Source organism: Geotrypetes seraphini, chromosome 1, assembly GCF_902459505.1.
Source record: "Geotrypetes seraphini chromosome 1, aGeoSer1.1, whole genome shotgun sequence".
NCBI classification, from domain to species: Eukaryota; Metazoa; Chordata; class Amphibia; order Gymnophiona; family Dermophiidae; genus Geotrypetes; species Geotrypetes seraphini.
This window is the reverse complement of record NC_047084.1, coordinates 77,175,170-77,193,891: the sequence shown is the minus strand read 5'-3', so window position 1 is coordinate 77,193,891 and position 18,722 is coordinate 77,175,170. Positions and strand designations below refer to the sequence as shown.

General features: G+C 41.4%; 1 protein-coding gene across 13 annotated transcripts in view; it reads left to right on the top strand.

The window, feature by feature from the left end:
* NEDD4L (NEDD4 like E3 ubiquitin protein ligase) overlaps positions 1 to 18,722 on the top strand; it is a 656,466-nt gene that overhangs the window by 455,987 nt on the left and 181,757 nt on the right. For all 13 annotated transcript variants that reach the window (XM_033933707.1, XM_033933724.1, XM_033933698.1 and 10 more), the window contains 2 exons: positions 8,371 to 8,500; positions 18,117 to 18,290. In XM_033933707.1, coding sequence (XP_033789598.1) covers positions 8,371 to 8,500; positions 18,117 to 18,290 — 304 coding nt within the window. The remainder of the gene's footprint in view (positions 1 to 8,370; positions 8,501 to 18,116; positions 18,291 to 18,722) is intronic.

Genomic DNA, 18,722 nt, shown 5'->3' with positions numbered 1-18,722 from the left:
GTTGACAATGGGCCTCCCTGGGGGATTAACTAAAGTTTTGTGTACTTTCGGCACAAAAGAGATCTTGGGAATCCTAGGTTGTTTCTCAAATAAAAATTTATATTCTTTCATTGTAATGGTTCCTTCCTCCCGATGTTTGTTAAGAAAATCCAAGATTTCAATCCCTAAAGATGTCGTAGGGTCTTCTATCAACAGGCTGTAAGCCTGCGTATCCCCCAATTGTCGTGAGGCTTCTGTTTCATAATCTACTCTATTGAGGACCACCGTACCACCCCCCTTATCTGCCTTGGTGATAATAATGTCATTGTTATCCAAAAGGGCCTGGAATCCCTCCATCTGGGCCCTAGTGGTGTTAAAAGGGCCCTGGTGAATCCACCCACTCTGCAGTTTTTTCAGATCTTTTGGTGACTAATTCAGAGAAAGTGTAGATCAAAGGGTCCATAGGTCCCGGGGGGGTCCAAACCGACTTGGCCTTACAGATAGGAATTGAAATTTTGTCCATAAGGACCTCCTGTTCATCTGTATCTTCATCTTTGGCGTCCTCTATCTGATGGTCGGTGTCCTTATCATCAAAAAAGACCTTCAGTTGTATCTTTCTTATGAAACTGTGAAATGCTTTATGCAGTTCGAAAAAGTCCGGTGGATGGGACATCACAAAACCCATACCTTTATCCAAAATGTTCACTTGGTGATCTGTAAGTTGAACGGAAGATAAATTGATTATTGTCGAGCTGTTCCTGTCCGCGTTCTGTATGATGATTGCTGAACTGTCCCTCTGGTTCTTTGTTGACGTGTACGTCCTCGACCCCGAGCGTCTGCACTGGAAGACTCCCCTCCTTTCTCGTTGGTAGATTCTGTTAAACCTTCACTAGATGCTTCAGAGTCTCCCGAGGAGCTGTCAAAAGCGATCTTCTTCTTCTGTGGGATCCCCGTGTTCTTCCTTTGCCATGAGTATACTCTATCCTGTAGATAGTCGCGTTCATCCCTTTTCCACTTTTTGATTTTATTAATTCTGATCTCCTCTCTAAATTTAGTCATTGATGTCTTCAAATCTTTCAGTTTTTGGTCGAAGTCTGTCACCTCTTGTCGTTGTTGCAATTCATTCTCTATCGCATTAGCCTTGGCACATAGCTCCTTCTCTGTCGTCTCTGTGGTCTCAACCAATAGGATCATGAGATCCCTAGAGCATTTGTTCAGAATCCCCGTCCAACGTTCCATGAAAGATTTGTCTGATGAGATCATCTTGGGTTCCTTGAGGACCCGAAGACCCCTAGGAATCATCGCGTTCTTTAGGTATTGTACCAATGTGCTACAATGTAGTTCGGCCCTTATGGCTCTTTTCATAGCATTCTCGAGTTCCGCCCATGAGGATTCGGCAGGGGGAATCGATTCATCTACATGATTGAGATCTAGAGGGTATCCTGAAGGTTCTATCAGAAAAGCATATCTGAGGGGTAAATTTGCACAAAGGAACCTATTGTTACAAGAACCAGGGAATACTTCACAGGATGAATATGGCCAATTGACCTGTGTATTACCTTTTTCTAGGGCGACTTCAGCCCTGGTGGGCATACTTAGGAAATACTGGCACATTTTACAAAACCATAAGTCTTTAGAACAATTTCCTCTAGTAGCTTATTCTAGAGGGAGTACGCTGGGACAAAGATGCAATTTCCAAAGATATGGAATAAAATGTAGGAGCAAGTCGGGCCATCATGGGAGCTGTGGGAAATGTCAATGGTGTCCCTATACTATCCAAGGGGAAAAGTGGGCAGTCCCAGGGAGAGACCTAATTTTAAGATCGAGAGCAAACACAGATTGCAATTCCCTGGGAGTTGTATATGCTATAACTTGTCCGTGTGATCTCATATACATCGGTCGAACAAATCGGAAGATTAAAGCACGTTTAAACGAGCACAAGTCCAGAATTATCAATGAAGTTGTCCAGGCTCCCTTAGTAGAACACTGGTCTAAATATAAACATTCGGTGGATCAGTTGAGATGGCGAATCATCTATATGATCAGTGATGTAGAAGGGGGTCAGAAAAAATTGAATGAGGAGGAGCAGAGATATATTTTTAAATTAGACACGGTAACACCACGGGGATTGAATAGCATGATTGAGTGGGGTTCCCTGGTATGAATGATTCTCGGAGTCTGTCCAATGGGCGGCAGGGGGCGGAGTCTATAATGAATGGAACAATTATTTAAATTGAGGTCTGAGGACGCCGCCGCCATCTTTTGCTTACTAAATTTCTGGAGTCGGATGACGGTGGCGACCTCGGTAAGCTACTTGGAATAGCACAATAATTGAAGGAGAGGGGGCTGTTTTTAACTATGTATTTCAGCCCTGCTTCTGAAAACGATCATAGCATGCTTTTTATATGTTTCAGGGAGACCCTTGAAAAAGCACGATTACCGTGCGAAACATGTCGGGTCTGGCTCCCTTGGTTTGGCTGGCTGAGATAAGTACCGCTTGAACTATTTATTACTAATATCACTAGTATAACTATAAGTGAAGCATCACAGAAAAACACTAAATGATATATAAGCTAATAGTATAAGATAGATAATATCAACAAAATAAGTGGAGACAGCCAATGATGAAGCACCACATTATGCTTCCCGCGAGATAAAAATTCTTTTCTGCGGTGGAGTGGTGGGGCTGAGGCGTCTTATACACAAGAGTAAGAACCTTTTCTTCAAACATAATATCCAGACCATATATATAAGTGAATATTACTGGGTGTGGAGGCAGCAGCTCTAACCACCAGGCCACTCCTCAATTTAAATTCTAAATGGATTGTATCTGACTTGAAAAATCTCAAAATCCTAAATTGCTTACATGTATTTTAGTGCTTGCCACATAGCTAATTTAACAAATGTGATGTTGATTCATGGGTGAACTGCTGTCATTTATTGATCTGCATAGCAATTACTGTCATGCTTCATGAGTCAGTCCCTCAATAGGTGTTTTAAGCTTGCGTCTGTAGCCACCGAGTGGGGTCAGGTCAAAAGCGTGCCGGGACAAAGGCGCGCCCAGACAATTGAGCGCAGCGCACACCGCTGCGCCGCTCTAAATTACTGTTTTTAGCGCTCCGACGGGGGGGCGTGGGCCCCCACTTTACTTAATAGACATCGCGCCGCGTCGCGCCGTTGTCTATGAACCCGAGTGGTGTCAGGTCAAAAGCGCACCGGGACAAAGGTGTGCGCCGCCGCGCCGCTCTAAATTACTGTTTTTAGCGCTCTGACGGGAGGGTGAGGGGGGACCCCCCACTTTACTTAATAGACATCGCGCAGCGTTGTGGGGGCGTTGTGGGGGGTTCTAACCCCCCACATTTTACTGAAAACTTCACCCTCCCAAACTCCCCATAACGCTGGCGCGATGTCTATTAAGTAAACTGGGGGGGTTCCCCAACAAAACCCCCCGTTGGAGCCCCTAAAAACTGTAATTTAGAGTGGCGCGGCAGTGCGCGCTGCGCTCAATTGTCGGCGTGCGCTTTTGTCTTTCGCGCCGTTGTCTATGAACCACCCAAGTTAATTTTTTTTTCATCTTCTGAGCATGATCAGCGCACCTTTAGATTCAGATGTTTGAAAATGAAATGCTGAACTCTTTAATGAGCAGTAAGTATATCGATATATATCCATAGTGGGAATTTCTAATTGGAAATGCATCAAATTACTCAGCTGTTCCCTTAGTGCTGTCAGTTGCTATAGCAAAGAAGTCTTACGTTGAAATCAGGCCATGTTTCTATTACTATGGGATTTGGCTGCTTGGTATAGCCATTTATTTTATCGTTAAAAAAAATTGTGATGGTCCGATGCATCTCTAACATTTTTCATTTTTACTTCCAAGGAGAATATATCCCTGTCTATCATGTGCCAAACTCTTAAGAGAAACCATATATAAATGTTGCAAAAATTAAGCAATGAAAGGGCAATTTGTAAATTAAATGCAGGGTTTGCACTCCTGCTAGTATATTGTATCAGCAGGCTCCGGTCATTGCGTAATTTAAGAATTGCCTTTAATTTTTGATTCACCCTCATAAGATCTTAAATACAAATAACACCTTGGCCTCAAGTACCTGGCAAAAACCCAAATAGTAGCAGCATTCCATGCCACCGATTCGGGGTAAGCAGTTGCTTCTCCCATGTCTGTCTCAACAGCAGTTATGGACTTTTCCTCCAAGAACTGCCAAACTTTTTTTTAAAAACTAGCTACATTAACCACTCTTACCACATCATCTGGCAATGCGTTCCAGAACTCAACTATACTCTGAGTGAAAAAATATTTCCTCCTATTGGTTTGAAAAGTATTACTCTAACTTCGAGTGTAACCTAGTCTTTGTAAATCTTGATGTAGTAAAAAATCGATCCACTTGTTCCCATTCTACACTACTCAGGATTTTGTAGACTTCAATCATATCTCCCCCTCATCTGTCTGTTTTCCACGTTGTAGAGCCCTAAGCTCTTTAGTCTTTTCTCATTCGATAGAAGTTCCATTCCCTTTATCATCTTGGATACTCTTTGAACTTTTTCTTGTGCCGCTATATCTTTTTTGAGTTAAGGAGACCAGAAATGAACACAATACTCAAGGTGAGGTCACACAATGGATTGATATAGAGTCATTATAACATTCTTAGTTTTGTTTACATCCCTTTTTTAATAATTCCTAGCATCTTGTTTGCTTTCTTGGCCGCTGCTGTATATTGACCTTATTTGGAAGCCTGACTTCAAGTGATAATGCTACAATATTTCCTCTAAAGGTGATAGTGACCATTTTTGAACTGGGACTGTAAGGGTTGGAGGGAGTGGGGATTACTTCTGCTTCACTAGACATCAATAACCCCCAATAAGCTAAGGATGGAGATCAAGGGAGGGGGGATTCTACTGGGGAGGAGGCGCAGGAGGAGCTCATCATTGGTAAGGTTCAGGTGGGAAGCCACCTTTCAGAGGGTGAGGCACTTAGGGGTATTAAGATCTGTTGAGGGTGATGGAGGAGATTAGATGCCTTATGGGATGGCTTCAGAGACCAGGAAGGGGGATTTATGCCTAAAGGCTGGACCTGTTCCTTAAAGTGGATTGGAGCATTTAGCCTAGTGTTTAGTGGAGGAGTGTGTGGCGCAGTGGTTGAAGCTACAGCCTCAGCACCCTGGGTTTGTGGGTTCAAATCCCACACTGCTCCTTGTGACCTTGGGCAAGTCACTCAGTCCTCTATAGTCGTAGGTACATTAGATAGATTGTGAGCCCACTGGGACAGATAGGGAAAATGCTTGAATACCTGATTGTAAAACCACTTAGATAACCTTGATAAGTGGTATATTAAAACCTAATAAACTTGAAACATAGGGATATGGCCTGGGAACCTGAGGAACAGGGTTTGATTCCTATAGCATATCTTTGTGACTTTGGGCAAGTCACTTAACCCTCCATTGCTCCAGGTACAAAATAAATACCTGTGTAGAATATGTAAATTACTGAAAGATGGTATACTATACATCAAGTCCCATCTCCCTAAAGCAGGGTGCTGTAAATTCCAATGTATCTGGTTTTTGTTATCCTCTTGGGTTTCTCTTGTAAGATGGGGACTCCACGTTGATATGCTATGCACACCCAGATCATTATATCTCCAACCCGTAACATACCTCCTGCCAAAGTAAATGTGGTGAGCATGTGTAAATAGCCCATTTTCTAAAATGGCTTTAATGTGATCGCCGTTATACATGTGTAAAGGCCATTCTTTACCCGTGAGGATGCATCTAGAATAAAAAGCTTATTTGTTATGTTTCCAAGCTGCTTCTCTTTATATCAACTGCATGGAACACCACAGGTGCTCAAGTTGCCTACATTCAGATTTTAACTGTGTTTGACTGACAAATAAATATGCAGGCAATTTCTTCTTTGAGTAGTTTCTCCATTAAAGGGTGGGAGGGTAATTACTAATGTGAGTTAAGGGAATAACTGACAATTTTTGCTAAATAACACGTTAAATGGTAAAATTGCATTATTTCAACTTAACGCACATTCTTTTTGCTACAGTACAAGTTAATAATGTAATGCAAACATGCAGTGCATCTCATTATGAAAATCAAACAATGTAACTGCATTAGTCATGGAAAATAGCACCACTTTGGAACTGGTGGTGTTTGTCCTTCCTAAGATCCATCTTGGTGTCCAGAAGACTTTAGCAACCTTGGATATGCGCAGAGGGAGATCCTGTTCAAATAGTCTGGCCCGTTTCCTTCAAGGGCCTTGAAGATCAGACAGAGAGTTGTAAATTTATCCCCATTATGAATTTTACAGAAGAGACGTGATGTGATCATGTTGTTTGCTAGCATTCTGAAACAAGAGGAGTTGGTGCACACCCTTGTAGTAGGGTTGGTCTCAGTTAGGGCACTGGTCTTTGACCTGGGGGCCGCCGTGTGAGCGGACTGCTGAGCGCGATGGACCACTGGTCTGACCAGCAGCGGCTTTTCTTATGTTCTTAGACCAACATAGAGTGCATTATAGTAATTTAGCTTTGATGTCATTATGGTGTGAACCACTGTGACAGCATTTGCCTTCTCAATATATGGAGAGAAACAGCATAGTTGTTGCAAATGATAGTAGCAACTCCTATAGGTTGCTTGAATTTGGGGGATCAGGGTAATTGTTGAATCTATCTGTACATCAAGGTTTCTGACTTATGAATTAAGGGAGAGTTCTTATCTCCCAAAAGAGACTTTGATGTTGGATATGTGCCATTTGTTTTAGGAACCCACAGGAACTCAGTTTTACTTGGGTTCAAGCAAAGTTTGGTAGTTGCCCATTAGAAAGAGAGGAACATAAGAGTTGCATACTGGGACAGACCGAAGGTCCATCCAGCCCAATGCCCTGTTTCCAACAGTGCCCAACACAGGTCCCAAGTACCTAGCTAGATCCCAAGTAGTAAAACAAACTTTATGCTGCTTATCCTAGGAATAAGCAGTGGATTTTCCCCAAGCTATCTCAAAAATGGCCTATGGACTTCTCCCAAACCTTTTTTAAACTCTCCTAAGCTAACTGATTTCACCACATTCTCCAGCAACGAATTCCAAATTTAATTGCACATTGTGTGAAGAAATATTTTCTCTGGTTTGTTTTAAATCTACGACTTATGAGTAGTAGCTTCATCATATGCCCCCTAGTCCTAGTATTTTTGGAAAGAGTAAACAAATGATTCACATCTACTCTTTCCATTCCACTCAGTATTTTAAAGACTTCTATCATATCACCCCTGAGCTGTCTTTCCTCCAAGAGCCCTAGCTGCTTTAGACTTTCCTAATAGGGAAGTCATCCCATCTTTTATCATTTTCATTGCCCTTCTCTGTACCTTTTCTAATTCCGCTATTTATTTATTTTTTTTAGATACAGCAACCAGAATTGCACACAGTATCCGAGGTGCGGCCGTACCATAGAGCGATACAAGGGCATCCATTCCTTTCCATTCCTAATATTCTATTTGTTTTCTTAGCCGCCACCGCACAATGTCCTCAACAATGTCACTGCCCAGGAAAAGATTTAGGTATCTTCTCATGTGGAACCCAGCATCATGGAGGAAAAATCCATAATCTGTTATTGAGACAAACATGGATGAAGCCACTGCTTGCCTTGGATGTTGCTACTATTTGGGTTTTTACCAGGTACTAGTGGCCTGGATCTGAACCCCGCTGACCACAAGACCGAAATACCTTGTTCCAAACGGCAGCATTGGCAGCAATCCAGACAGTCTGCTTTGCGGCCTTCTCCCGCCAGGGCGTTCCTCTGCCGCATCACTGATGATGTCATCAGCAATGCAACACACGCAACACCCCGACAGGAGAAGGACACGAAGCAGCCTGTGTCTGGATTGCTGCTGATGCTGCCATTTGGAACAAGGTATTTTGGTCTCGTGGTCGGCAGGGTTCGGATGGGAGGGAGAGATGGAAGGATTAGCGGGGGGGGGTGGGGGTGCATGCAGGGAAGTGCTGCTACCACGAATCCTGCGCTTCAACTAGGGCTTATTTTTGGGGTAGGTCTTATTTTCGTGGAAACACGGTAGTTTGCAGTGGCCTAGTGATAGAGCTGCTGCCTCCACACTCTGCGGTTGTAGGATCAATCCCAGTGCTGCTCCTTGTGATTCTGGGCGTCACTTAAGCCTCCATTGCCCTATGTACAAAATAAGTTCCTGTATTATATGTAAACCGCTTTGCATGGTATACAAGTCCCATCCCCTTTCCCTAATAATCTACATTATAACAACTTGTTCTTTGATCTATAAGTAAAATTTATAACGAATGACTATATGTATTTGGTTTTCAGTAACAGTTGTTTTTCTTTCTTTGTTCTCACTTTTTAATTTCAATCTCCAAGTGATGTAGCATCTGATTCAGACAGTAACATTAGGCACATACAACAAGAAGCCCACAGAGTATTTCGTTCCAGGAGACATATTAGTGAGGACTTAGAACCTGAACACACAGACAGCAGTGATGTTCCTGAGGTGAGTAAAGGTGGTGCTTCTTTTTTTTTTTTATCAATACTTAATTGACTTTGAATAGAAATGATATTGTGTTGGCCTTCTGCTTCCATTTTTTTTAAAAATGCATTTGCTGTAGTTTTAAAAAATAGATTCAAATAGTAAGGGACATGCATCCACTATACAAAATGTCACATTCTCAAAGTAATTTACTTAGCTGGGGGAGGGGAACACTTTAAAGTAGCAGTTTCAGTGATGGTGACACTCTTGCCGGTGGTTAGGACCGTGGCATAGCAAAGATGAATTGCAGAGAAAGGACGTACTGAGGCTTTGGTGCCCTTCAGTATGCAGTATAGATTGGTGACACGAGCTAAAGAAAGAGGGAGCGAGCATACAACCTAGAGATTCTGCTAAGATGCTAAGAATTGCAAGCTGGAGCTGGAGCACACAGTGAAGCAGAATTTCTACAGATCTTTAGCCCTAACATGGAGAACAGAAAATGGGATATCTAATCACATAGGAGACAGTACAAACTGCTTAGTAGCAATATACAGTAAAACCTTGGATTGCAAGTAACTTTGTTTGCAAGTGTTTTGTAAGACAAGCAAAAACATTTTATTAAATCTTAACTTGATATACAAGCGATGTCTTGCAATACAAGTACATACAGTATGCACACATCACAACTGAGCCGATGGTTCTCTCTGACGCTGCGGGAGTGTAGTGACTGTTCTAAATGAGCGAGGTCTTCCAATACAAGTATGTATAGTATTTTTTATTGAAGTTTTTGGGTTGTGGAACGAATCGTCTGAGTTTCCATTATTTCCTATGGGGAAATTCACTTTGATATACGAGTGCTTTGGATTACAAGCATGCTTCTGGAACGACTTATGCTCGCAAACCAAGGTTTTACTGCATATTTAATCTCTAATATTCTTTATCTAATAGTGGCCATCATTGAGCTACAAGAAAAATTCTTGTAACTAGCAACTAGAGAATGACACGGTGACAAAATTCATCACCGTTCCCGTCTCTGCGGATAACCGCGGGAAACCATCTTCATGTCATTCTTTAAGGAAAGAGGGAAGAATCAGAGTATGAATGGCCACAACCACTGACCCGCAAGCTTTGCTCTGAAGAATGCTGGTGTAGAAGGACCGAGGTTGAAATAGACACTAGAAAATGACATGGGATTATTTCCCACGGTTATCCGCGGGGACGGGAACGGTGATGAATTTTGTCACCGTGTCATTCTCTACTAGCAACTGTACAATCTTAGATTTTTATCCTCTGTATAGAGACACCAAATTAGTCCCCCTTTTACAAAACTGCGCAAGAGGTTTTTAGCGTCGGCCAGCGCACTGAATGCTCTGCGCTGCTCCAATGTTCATAGGAACTCTGACCTTTGGAACAGCACAGAGCATTCAGCGCACTGGCCAGCACTAAAAACCTGTTGCGTGGTTTTGTAAAAAGTGTGTGTGTGGGGGTAATATGTTGAAAACATTCAGATTCTAGGGATGCCCTTTCGTTTGAAAACACATGGAAAATGTCATCAACTTTTCCTGTTTTCTTTTTGTTTTTTTTAATGTGAAATAACTGGAATAACCCCAGAAATTCAGGGTTTTTTGTGTGTCATCAGTAGGGTGCCCTATTACTTAACACAGTGTAGTACTAAAGAATAGTTGCTAGGTTAGGTTTCTAAAATAAAAATGTTAATAAAACACACACAAAAAATCCCATGAATGTCATGGGAAACTAACAAAAATAGAAAATTTGGTTTGCAGAATTCCTAAGTGCTTTAAGATAAGACTGGCTTTAGAAGGAGATTTTGAGCCCATTTTTGTCCCATGTACCTGGAGATAAAATTGTCTATTTAATGTTCCCTCCCTCCCTCCCCCTGTAAAATGCTTCTTCCTCAAAACCAGCGGTGTTGGATTTTTCAGGGAGTCGCTGAGATTTTGTGTGAGTGGATTGAAAAGAGTAGAGGGTGGAATTGGAAGGTGGGAGGGGGTATGATATAAAAGAGAATGAGAGAAGCAGATTCCTGGCTTCTGGTTATCCTATTTCTCTTGCCAGGGCCCCAGTGCTGAGGGAGACTCCTGGAGTACTGGTTTCCTGAGGGAAGGAAGTCCTGATAAGGTTTGCAGCAGAGCAAGGGAAAGGGAACCTAAGGAGGTTCACTGCTGAAGAGATTTTTGGACATTATATTCTGTCAGGTGATCCTAGGAGGACAGAGACTTAGAGGGCAAGAGTGATTGAGAGGAACAATTATTGTGAGCTGAATGTGACTGGTGATTTATAAAGAAAGAAAAAAAAGAGAAATAACTTTGAACCTGATGATTGCCAACACTGGAAGAAATTGTAAATAGAAACATGATGGCAGATAAAGGCCAAATGGCGCATCCAGTCTGCCCATCTGCAGTAACAAGTTTCAAGTTTTATTAAAAGATTTTTAAACCGCTTAATCAGGTTTCTAACCACATAGGATCTCTCTATAACAGATCCCACGTGCCTATCCCAGCCTTTCTTGAATTCAGACCCAGTCCTGTCTCCACCACCTGTTCCACGCATCTATCACTCTTTCTGTAAAAAAGCATTTCCTTTGATTACTTCATCCTATGCCCTCTCATTCCAGAGCTTCTTTTCAAATGAAAGAGACTCGACTCATGTGCATTTACGCCACGTAGGTAATTAAATGTCTCTTACATCTCCCCTCTCCCGCCTTTCTTCCAAAGTATACAGTTTGAGATCTTTAAGCCTGTCCCCATACGCCATATGACGAAGACCAGGCAACATTTTAGTAGCCTTCCTCTGGACTGACTCCATCCTTTTTATATCTTTTTGAAGGTGCAGCCTCCAGAATTGTACACAATATTCTAAATGAGATCTCACCAGAGTCTTATACAAGGGCATCAATACCTCCTTTTTCCTACTAGCCATACCTTTCCCTATGCAACCTAGCATCCTTCTAGCTTTTGCCGTCACCTTTTCAACCTGTTTGGCCACCTTAAGATCATCACATACAATCACACCAAAGTCCCGCTCTTCCGTCGTGCACATAAGTTCTTCACCCCCTAAACCATTCCCCAAATGCATGACCTTGCATTTCTTAGCATTACATTTTAGCTGCCAAATTTCAGACCATTCTTCAAGCTTCGCCAGGTCTTTCTTCATGTTGTTCACCTCATCTTGGGTGCCTACTCTATTGCAGATATTTGTATCATCAGCAAAGAGGCAAATCTTACCTAACAGTCCTTCAACAATATCATTTATAAAATTGTTAAAAAGAACAGACCCAAGAACAGAACCTTGAGGCACACTACTGGTAACATCCCTTTCCTCAGAACAATCTCCACTGATCACTACCCTCTGACGCCTTCCACTCAACCAGTTCTTGACCCAGCCCGTCACTTTGGGTCCAATCCCGAGGGAACTCAGTTTATTTATTAGATGTCTGTGTGGAACACTGTCAAAGGCTAAAATCTAAATACACCACATCTAACGGCAATTCTCCAAGTTAAAGAAATTGATCAGATTTGTCTGACAAGACCTACCTCTAGTGAATCCACGTTGTCTCCGGTCCTGCAATCCACAGGATTCCAGAAACTTGGCCATTCTCTGTTTTAAAAGCGTTTCCATTAATTTTCTTACCACAGAAGTCAGACTTTCCAGCCTGTAATTCCCTACTTCTTCCTTACTTCCACTTTTGTGGAGAGGTATCACATCCCTTTTCCAGTCTTCTGGTACCACTCCTGACCCTAGAGCAGTGGTCTTAAACTCGAACCCTTTGCAGGGCCACATTTTGGATTTGTAGGGCCTCAGAAAAAAATAGTTAATGTCTTATTAAAGAAATGACAATTTTGCATGAGGTAAACCTCTTTGTAGTTTATAAATCTTTCCTTTTGGCTAAGTCGTAATAATAATATTGTAATTTATAGCTAAAGAGAAATATGATCAAGAAACTGTTTTGTTTTACTTTTGTGATTATGATAAACTTACTGAGGGCCTCAAAACAGTACCTGGGGGGCCGCATGTTTGAGACCACTGCTCTAGAGACTCTTATTTCCTTTCAGCCTTCTCCATTTTTCATATGAGAGTTAATTTCATCCCCCTTAATCATTTTTGGTCACCTTTCTTTATACCTTTTCCATTTCTACCATATCTTTTTTTGAGATGTGATGACTAGAATTACACACAATGTTCAAGATATTTCTTATTTTATTCTCTAGCCTTTCCTGATAATTCCTAACATTATTTGCTTTCTTGGCCACCACCGTACACTAGAACGATACATTTGGTTTTGTCATAACAATGTAGTTATCTGTACATATCCAAAATTCTTACCAAAAGTCCTTTTGACATAAAAAGGAAATAGTGCCCCCTGTTATTTACCTTAAACCACATAAGCTCCCACTTGAGAAGTCTCTTCATGTATCAGACTCTAAAATGGCTTTCAACTACTGTCTTCAAATAATGGAATATATCAAAATGTGTACCCAGTTATTAGGCATCCAAGTGGCCAAATGGACCTTAGCCAACTGGCAAGCAGCCTGTACTCATTTGTTATAAAGAGTTTGGTGCTCTTCTAGTTAGTAAAGTCAAACTTGATCATATCAAAGCTACCGCAGCTGTCATAGTACCATAGCTTTCTTGAAGTCTGCTTCACTGCACAACATGGAAGCAATTTGATAAATTTTTTCCACATGTAAAATGTTTGTATATGTGCAGAAAAAGCCTCTTATAAAATTAGGTCATGCCTAAAAATACGCATGATGCAAGCTAGCACGTACTTATACCGTATGCATGCTCATAGGCGGAGCTTTGATAGAACATGGGTGGGGTTGTGATTTATAAGCTTATTATATATATACTTGCTTATGCTTGTAAAGTACACAATAACATTTACACCTGCTGTTGAGAAGGCAGAAAGTCCATGCTTTCAATCTAGGTGTGATTTCTGTGCTAGTAATTTTATAAAAATACACAGGTTCCTATGTGCCTTTATAAAACAGGCTAAAAATAGACTGTAACATAGGTACCTGTTTTATAAAATTACAGTCTATGTAAAACATATGTAAAATGACCCTTTATATGTAAATAAAATAAAGTTACAGAGATGCAACTTTGCGGCCTGTGCATATTAATTTACTTATTCATTGGAAAACCTCAGCTTTGTTATCAGCTTGCCATGTTGGCTATAAGTTGATTGTATATGTAGTTTGTTTTGGCCTTAATTTTGCAATTAATTGGATGAGCTGTAGGTTAGGTATTTGTTATCTTAGCGTAAGGGCCATGTGCTTTCTTTTAAACCCTCCACCCAACAGATGCATTTACTCCTTTGTCTAAATTCAATTGACGGTTTTACTGTACTGTATGTTCATTTTCAAAAATAAAAGTAATAAAAAAAGCATTCATCACATCAGTAATTAATAAAATGGGCCTTATTTTTAATCTACCGGTTGAAGATCCTAGGGGGCCAATCGATGAAGTTACAGGGAAATACTTTTAAAACTAATTGGAGGAACTTTTTTTTTTCACTAGAGAATAGTTAAGCTCTGGAACGCGTTGCCAGAGGATGGGGTAAGAGTGGATAACGTAGCTGGTTTTAAGAAAGATTTGGACAAGTTCCTGGAGGAAAAGTCCATAGTCTGTTATTGAGAGAGACACGGGGGAAGCCACTGCTAGCCCTGTATCGGTAGCATGGAATATTGCTACACCTTGGGTTTTGACCAGGTACTAGTGACCTGGATTAGCCACCGTGAGAACAGGCTACTAGGCTTGATGGACCATTGGTCTAACCCAGTAAGGCTATTCTTATGTTCTCAGGAGTTCACATATCAAATCTAAATAAAACAGCATTTTTACACTTATTTCCTAATTTTTACAAAAGTGATAACTACTAAAATCAAGTACAACAAAAGCATCATCTGGCATGGTTAGAGAATAGATTGTGCCAGCTGTCTTCCCCTCTCTTCCCTGTATTCTTTGTTTCCCATATTCTCTTCATCCTTTAACTTCAGTTTAAACTTTCAGTGTGGCAGCTTACATATCTGTCTTTTCTTAAAATAAGTGTAATGCTTTGAGAATTCCTTCTCCTGCAATGGAGCTCATGTTGGATATTGTTGGTGTCTTTTTGGCGGCGTCTATTTGGGCCAACATTTTTGATTTGGGCATTCCTGAAGAAAAGAGTTTGGTCCTTCAAAACGGAGCTATGTATCACATCAACGCTCAGCCCAGACTCTTTAAGCTAAGTACAGCCGAGTCATTTCACAATGACTGCCGTACGGTGACAGATTAGAGAAACTGGGCCTCTTCTCCCTAGAGCAGAGGAGATTGAGAGGGGATAGACTTATTCAAGATACTGAAGGGGATAGACTTAGTAGATAAGGACAGGTCGTTCACCCTCTCCAAGGTAGGAATAAGAGGGCACTCTTTAAAGTTGAAAGAGGATAGATTCCATACAAAAGTAAGGAAGTTCTTCTTCACCCAGAGAGTGATGGAAAACTGGAATGCTGTTATAGGGGAAAACACCCTCCAGGGATTCAAGACAAAGTTAGACAAGTTCCTACTGAACAAGGTCGTACGCTGGTAAGGCTAGTCTCAGTTAGGGCACTGGTCTTTGACCAAAAAGGCCGCCGCGTGAGCAGACTGCTGGGCGCGATGGACCTCTGGTCTGACCCAGCAGCGGCATCTCTTATGTTCTTAATGCATCTGTTTTTTTCACAAATTGGTATAATAGTCACAGGGAGAGTACATTTATATATTATATTATTTGTGCACGTTTTAATTTGCGTAAAAGAAAAAAAAAATTATTTACTTAAAGCTCATGAGGGATTTCCTATGATGGTATGCAAGTTTGACCACTATTGAAGGTTGGCCGATTGTGGGAGCTCTATTTGAAATACAGCTCTCTTAAGCTACACCGTCACACTGAGGATATCCCACAAAATAAATAATTAATATTGTGCATTGGACATTTTCTCCCTGTTTATATTATCACTGTCTCTTGGCATTTCTCTGAAAAAGTGGGGCTTATTTTGCCCTGGGGTTATTAGGATTTAATAAGCAAAATTACAGCATATACTTAGACATCTAAAATCAACTCTTAACACTTTCATGCTTAAATCCATGATGAACTAAAATATTAGTATTCTTTGTTTTTTAAGGCCTAATTTTATAACAGGATGCATATAGGATAAGTACAAAAAGGTGATCTTTTATAAAGACAACATAGAAGCATATTTACTTTGATATAATAGGCACCCAGAAGCAGTTCAAATAGCATGCAAATGTCCGTGTTGACGCTGCTCTTAAGCTGGTGTAAATGTGTGCATGTACCCCATTTGCTTTATGAAATACATCAAATGTTGCCAAACCACCTCGCTCTGGAGCACCTACACACAGCTCAAATAAAAGTAGGTACACATACTCTGGAAAAGCTTTATAAAACTATCCCATGAAAAACTAATCTTTTTATTAAATGTGTTTGCAGCAGGGTGTTATTTGGAATCAAGGTTCAAGGTTTTATTAAAAATGTGATTACCGGTACTCGCCTATTGACATTCTAGGTGATTTACAATGTAATTATATTGAGGGGGTCAAAATTAAAATAATTAACAAGAACCAAAACACGGACAAGACCAACAAGACAGATGGGAAACAAGAGGTTAGAGGGTGAAATACAGTATTTTAGAAAAGGAAACAGTTAAGGATAACACAAAAGGATAGGGGAAAGTTACCATATTTTCACCCATATACCGCGCACCCGTGTAAAACGCGCACACGGGTATAGCGCACGGGGAACGCAAATTTATGTAAAAAAAATTAATATAGCTAGCACACGCATTTACCGCGCATGCTAAAACCTCCTCCCGCCTACTCCGAACCAGCATCCTCTCCCCCGCTTGCTTACCCGAGAGAGCATTTTTTTTTTCATTCCCCCTGCGAACCGGCATCCTCCCCCCCCCCCGCTCGCGTCACCCCCCTCCCCCGTGATCCTACATCCCCCCCCCAAGCACCGCAAAACATCTCTTACCCGATTGGGCACCGGCACCAGCACCAATGCACAGGATGTGCCAGTGCCAGTGCTCGAAGATCTTCCCTCGTTGGGTTGGGCTGGGCTGGGCTGGGCTTGGCGGTGCGGTGCGAGAGAGATCCTCCTTCTTCCTGCACCGGGCTGGTCTCGCTCTCTCCGAGATAATCTCGGAGAGAGTAAAAAAGTATATCCTTAGATTACTCCTGTGCCTGTCACCTCTTAACCTCATTCTGTGCCCTCATATTCTGGAATTTCCTTTCATCTGACACCTATATGATATATAGGGGCAGAGAATAGGCGTCGTTGACTTAGACATCGCTAGGCATATGAGTTAGGTGCTGGTAAATTGAGCCATGTAAAACCTGGCCTAATGTACCAGTGTCTACCTCCGCCCATGTACCACTAGGCAGGATTATATAAGCAGTGCCTACAATGTAGGTTACATAGTAACATAGTAGATGACAGCAGATAAAGATCCGAATGGTCCATCCAGTCTGCCCAACCTGATTCAATTTAAATTTTTTTAATTTTTTTCTTCTTAGCTATTTCTGGGCAAGAATCCAAAGCTCTACCCGGTACTGTGCTTGGGTTCCAACTGCCGAAATTTCCGTTAAAACCTACTCCAGCCCATCTACACCCTCCAAGCCACTGAAGCCCTCCCCAGCCCATCCCCCCCAAACGGCCATACACAGACAGAGACCGTGCAAGTCTGCCCAGTACTGGCCTTAGTTCAACATTTAATATTATTTTCTGATTCTAGATCCTCTGTTCCTCTAGGTTCCATTAGGTGCTGTTTATAGAATCCAGTCTGACTATCAGCTTTACCTGGTAACTTCTAGGTGCCACTAAACACCTGTATATTTAGTGCCAATAACCAGATAGGTGCTGCCACTGAATACCTGAGACTAATTCAGCCCAAAGCAGGGAGAACTTTAAAAAAATCCTGTCTGCTGCCCTACAAATTTTTATTTATTGGAATTTATTAACTGCCTTTATGAAGAAATTCACCCAAGGTGGTGGGTTCAGCAAGTACAGTTCAACATAAAACTTACAATTATGGTAACAGCAAAACAATAGTACAGTCCCCCTCTTACAAAGCAGTAGCAGCCATTCTCCTGTGTCGAATGCACGGAAGCCTATAGGAATGAAATGGGCTTCGTTGCGTTTGCTGCGGGGGACTCAGTAGCATGACTTTGTGAAAAGAACATCAAAGGAGTTGAGCTCGAAACCTGCAAATTTAAAATAATAGGACTGCCGTGAAACAGTTCAAATGACAGAGATGTTAGCATAATACTTATAAAACACCTAATAAATTCTTGCATGTTAAGTGCGATCAGAAAAGTGGAACTTTTTGACATCTTAGCAATACACCATAGAGGTGAGAAAGTGCCAAATGTTGTCATCGTGCAGGAAATGAGTTCCTGTAGGTTTGCTGGTTTAAATTAGCAGAATGTTTGACATGCTGCATCAGAGGATTCAATGAAAGTTAGGTCGAGCAGTTGAAAATACTTGTTCTACTCTTGATTGCAAACTAGGGCTTTGACATAAAAGAAAGCCAAGTTGTCTGAAGTGAAGACTGTGTTCTCTCCTTTGTTTTTCCTTCAGCCATGGGAAACCATTTCAGAGGAGATCAGTCTAAGTGGTGATTCGTTGAGTCCATCGCTTCCACCCCCTGCTTCTCCCGTCTCTCGGACTAGCGCCCTAGAGTTGTCAGAGGAGTTGAACAGAAGGCTGCAGATCACATCCGATTCCAATGGGGAGCAGTACAGTTCACTAATTGTGAGTAGAAATCTTCACCATCGAGCCTGTCCATTGTTGTTCTTCAGAATTCAAAGTTGTGCAAACTATTATAGACTGGGGAAAGTGCCCATGAAACACTCCAACTTCTCTCCGGGATAGGCCTAACAAGAATTTTTGTGTTATAAAAGTTAACAGGAAACAAAATACCTTCTGTTATTCCTTCGTTTACATGTCTAGGGGGGTCAAAGGGCTTCTTTCACTTTTTTTCCCTAAGACAAAAGGATGAGATATCCATACTGAATTAGGTTATCTCAATAAAATATGTGATGTTTTGCCTCTGTGATTACAGTTTGATTTATTCTGTGTATACTCACCAGTTTGAAAGAGACTATTGTATTCCGCAATAGATTAATAGACAATTAGCTTTTAATGGTCTAATCGCAGCCTGAGATTTCAGTACTGTTTAAAGTA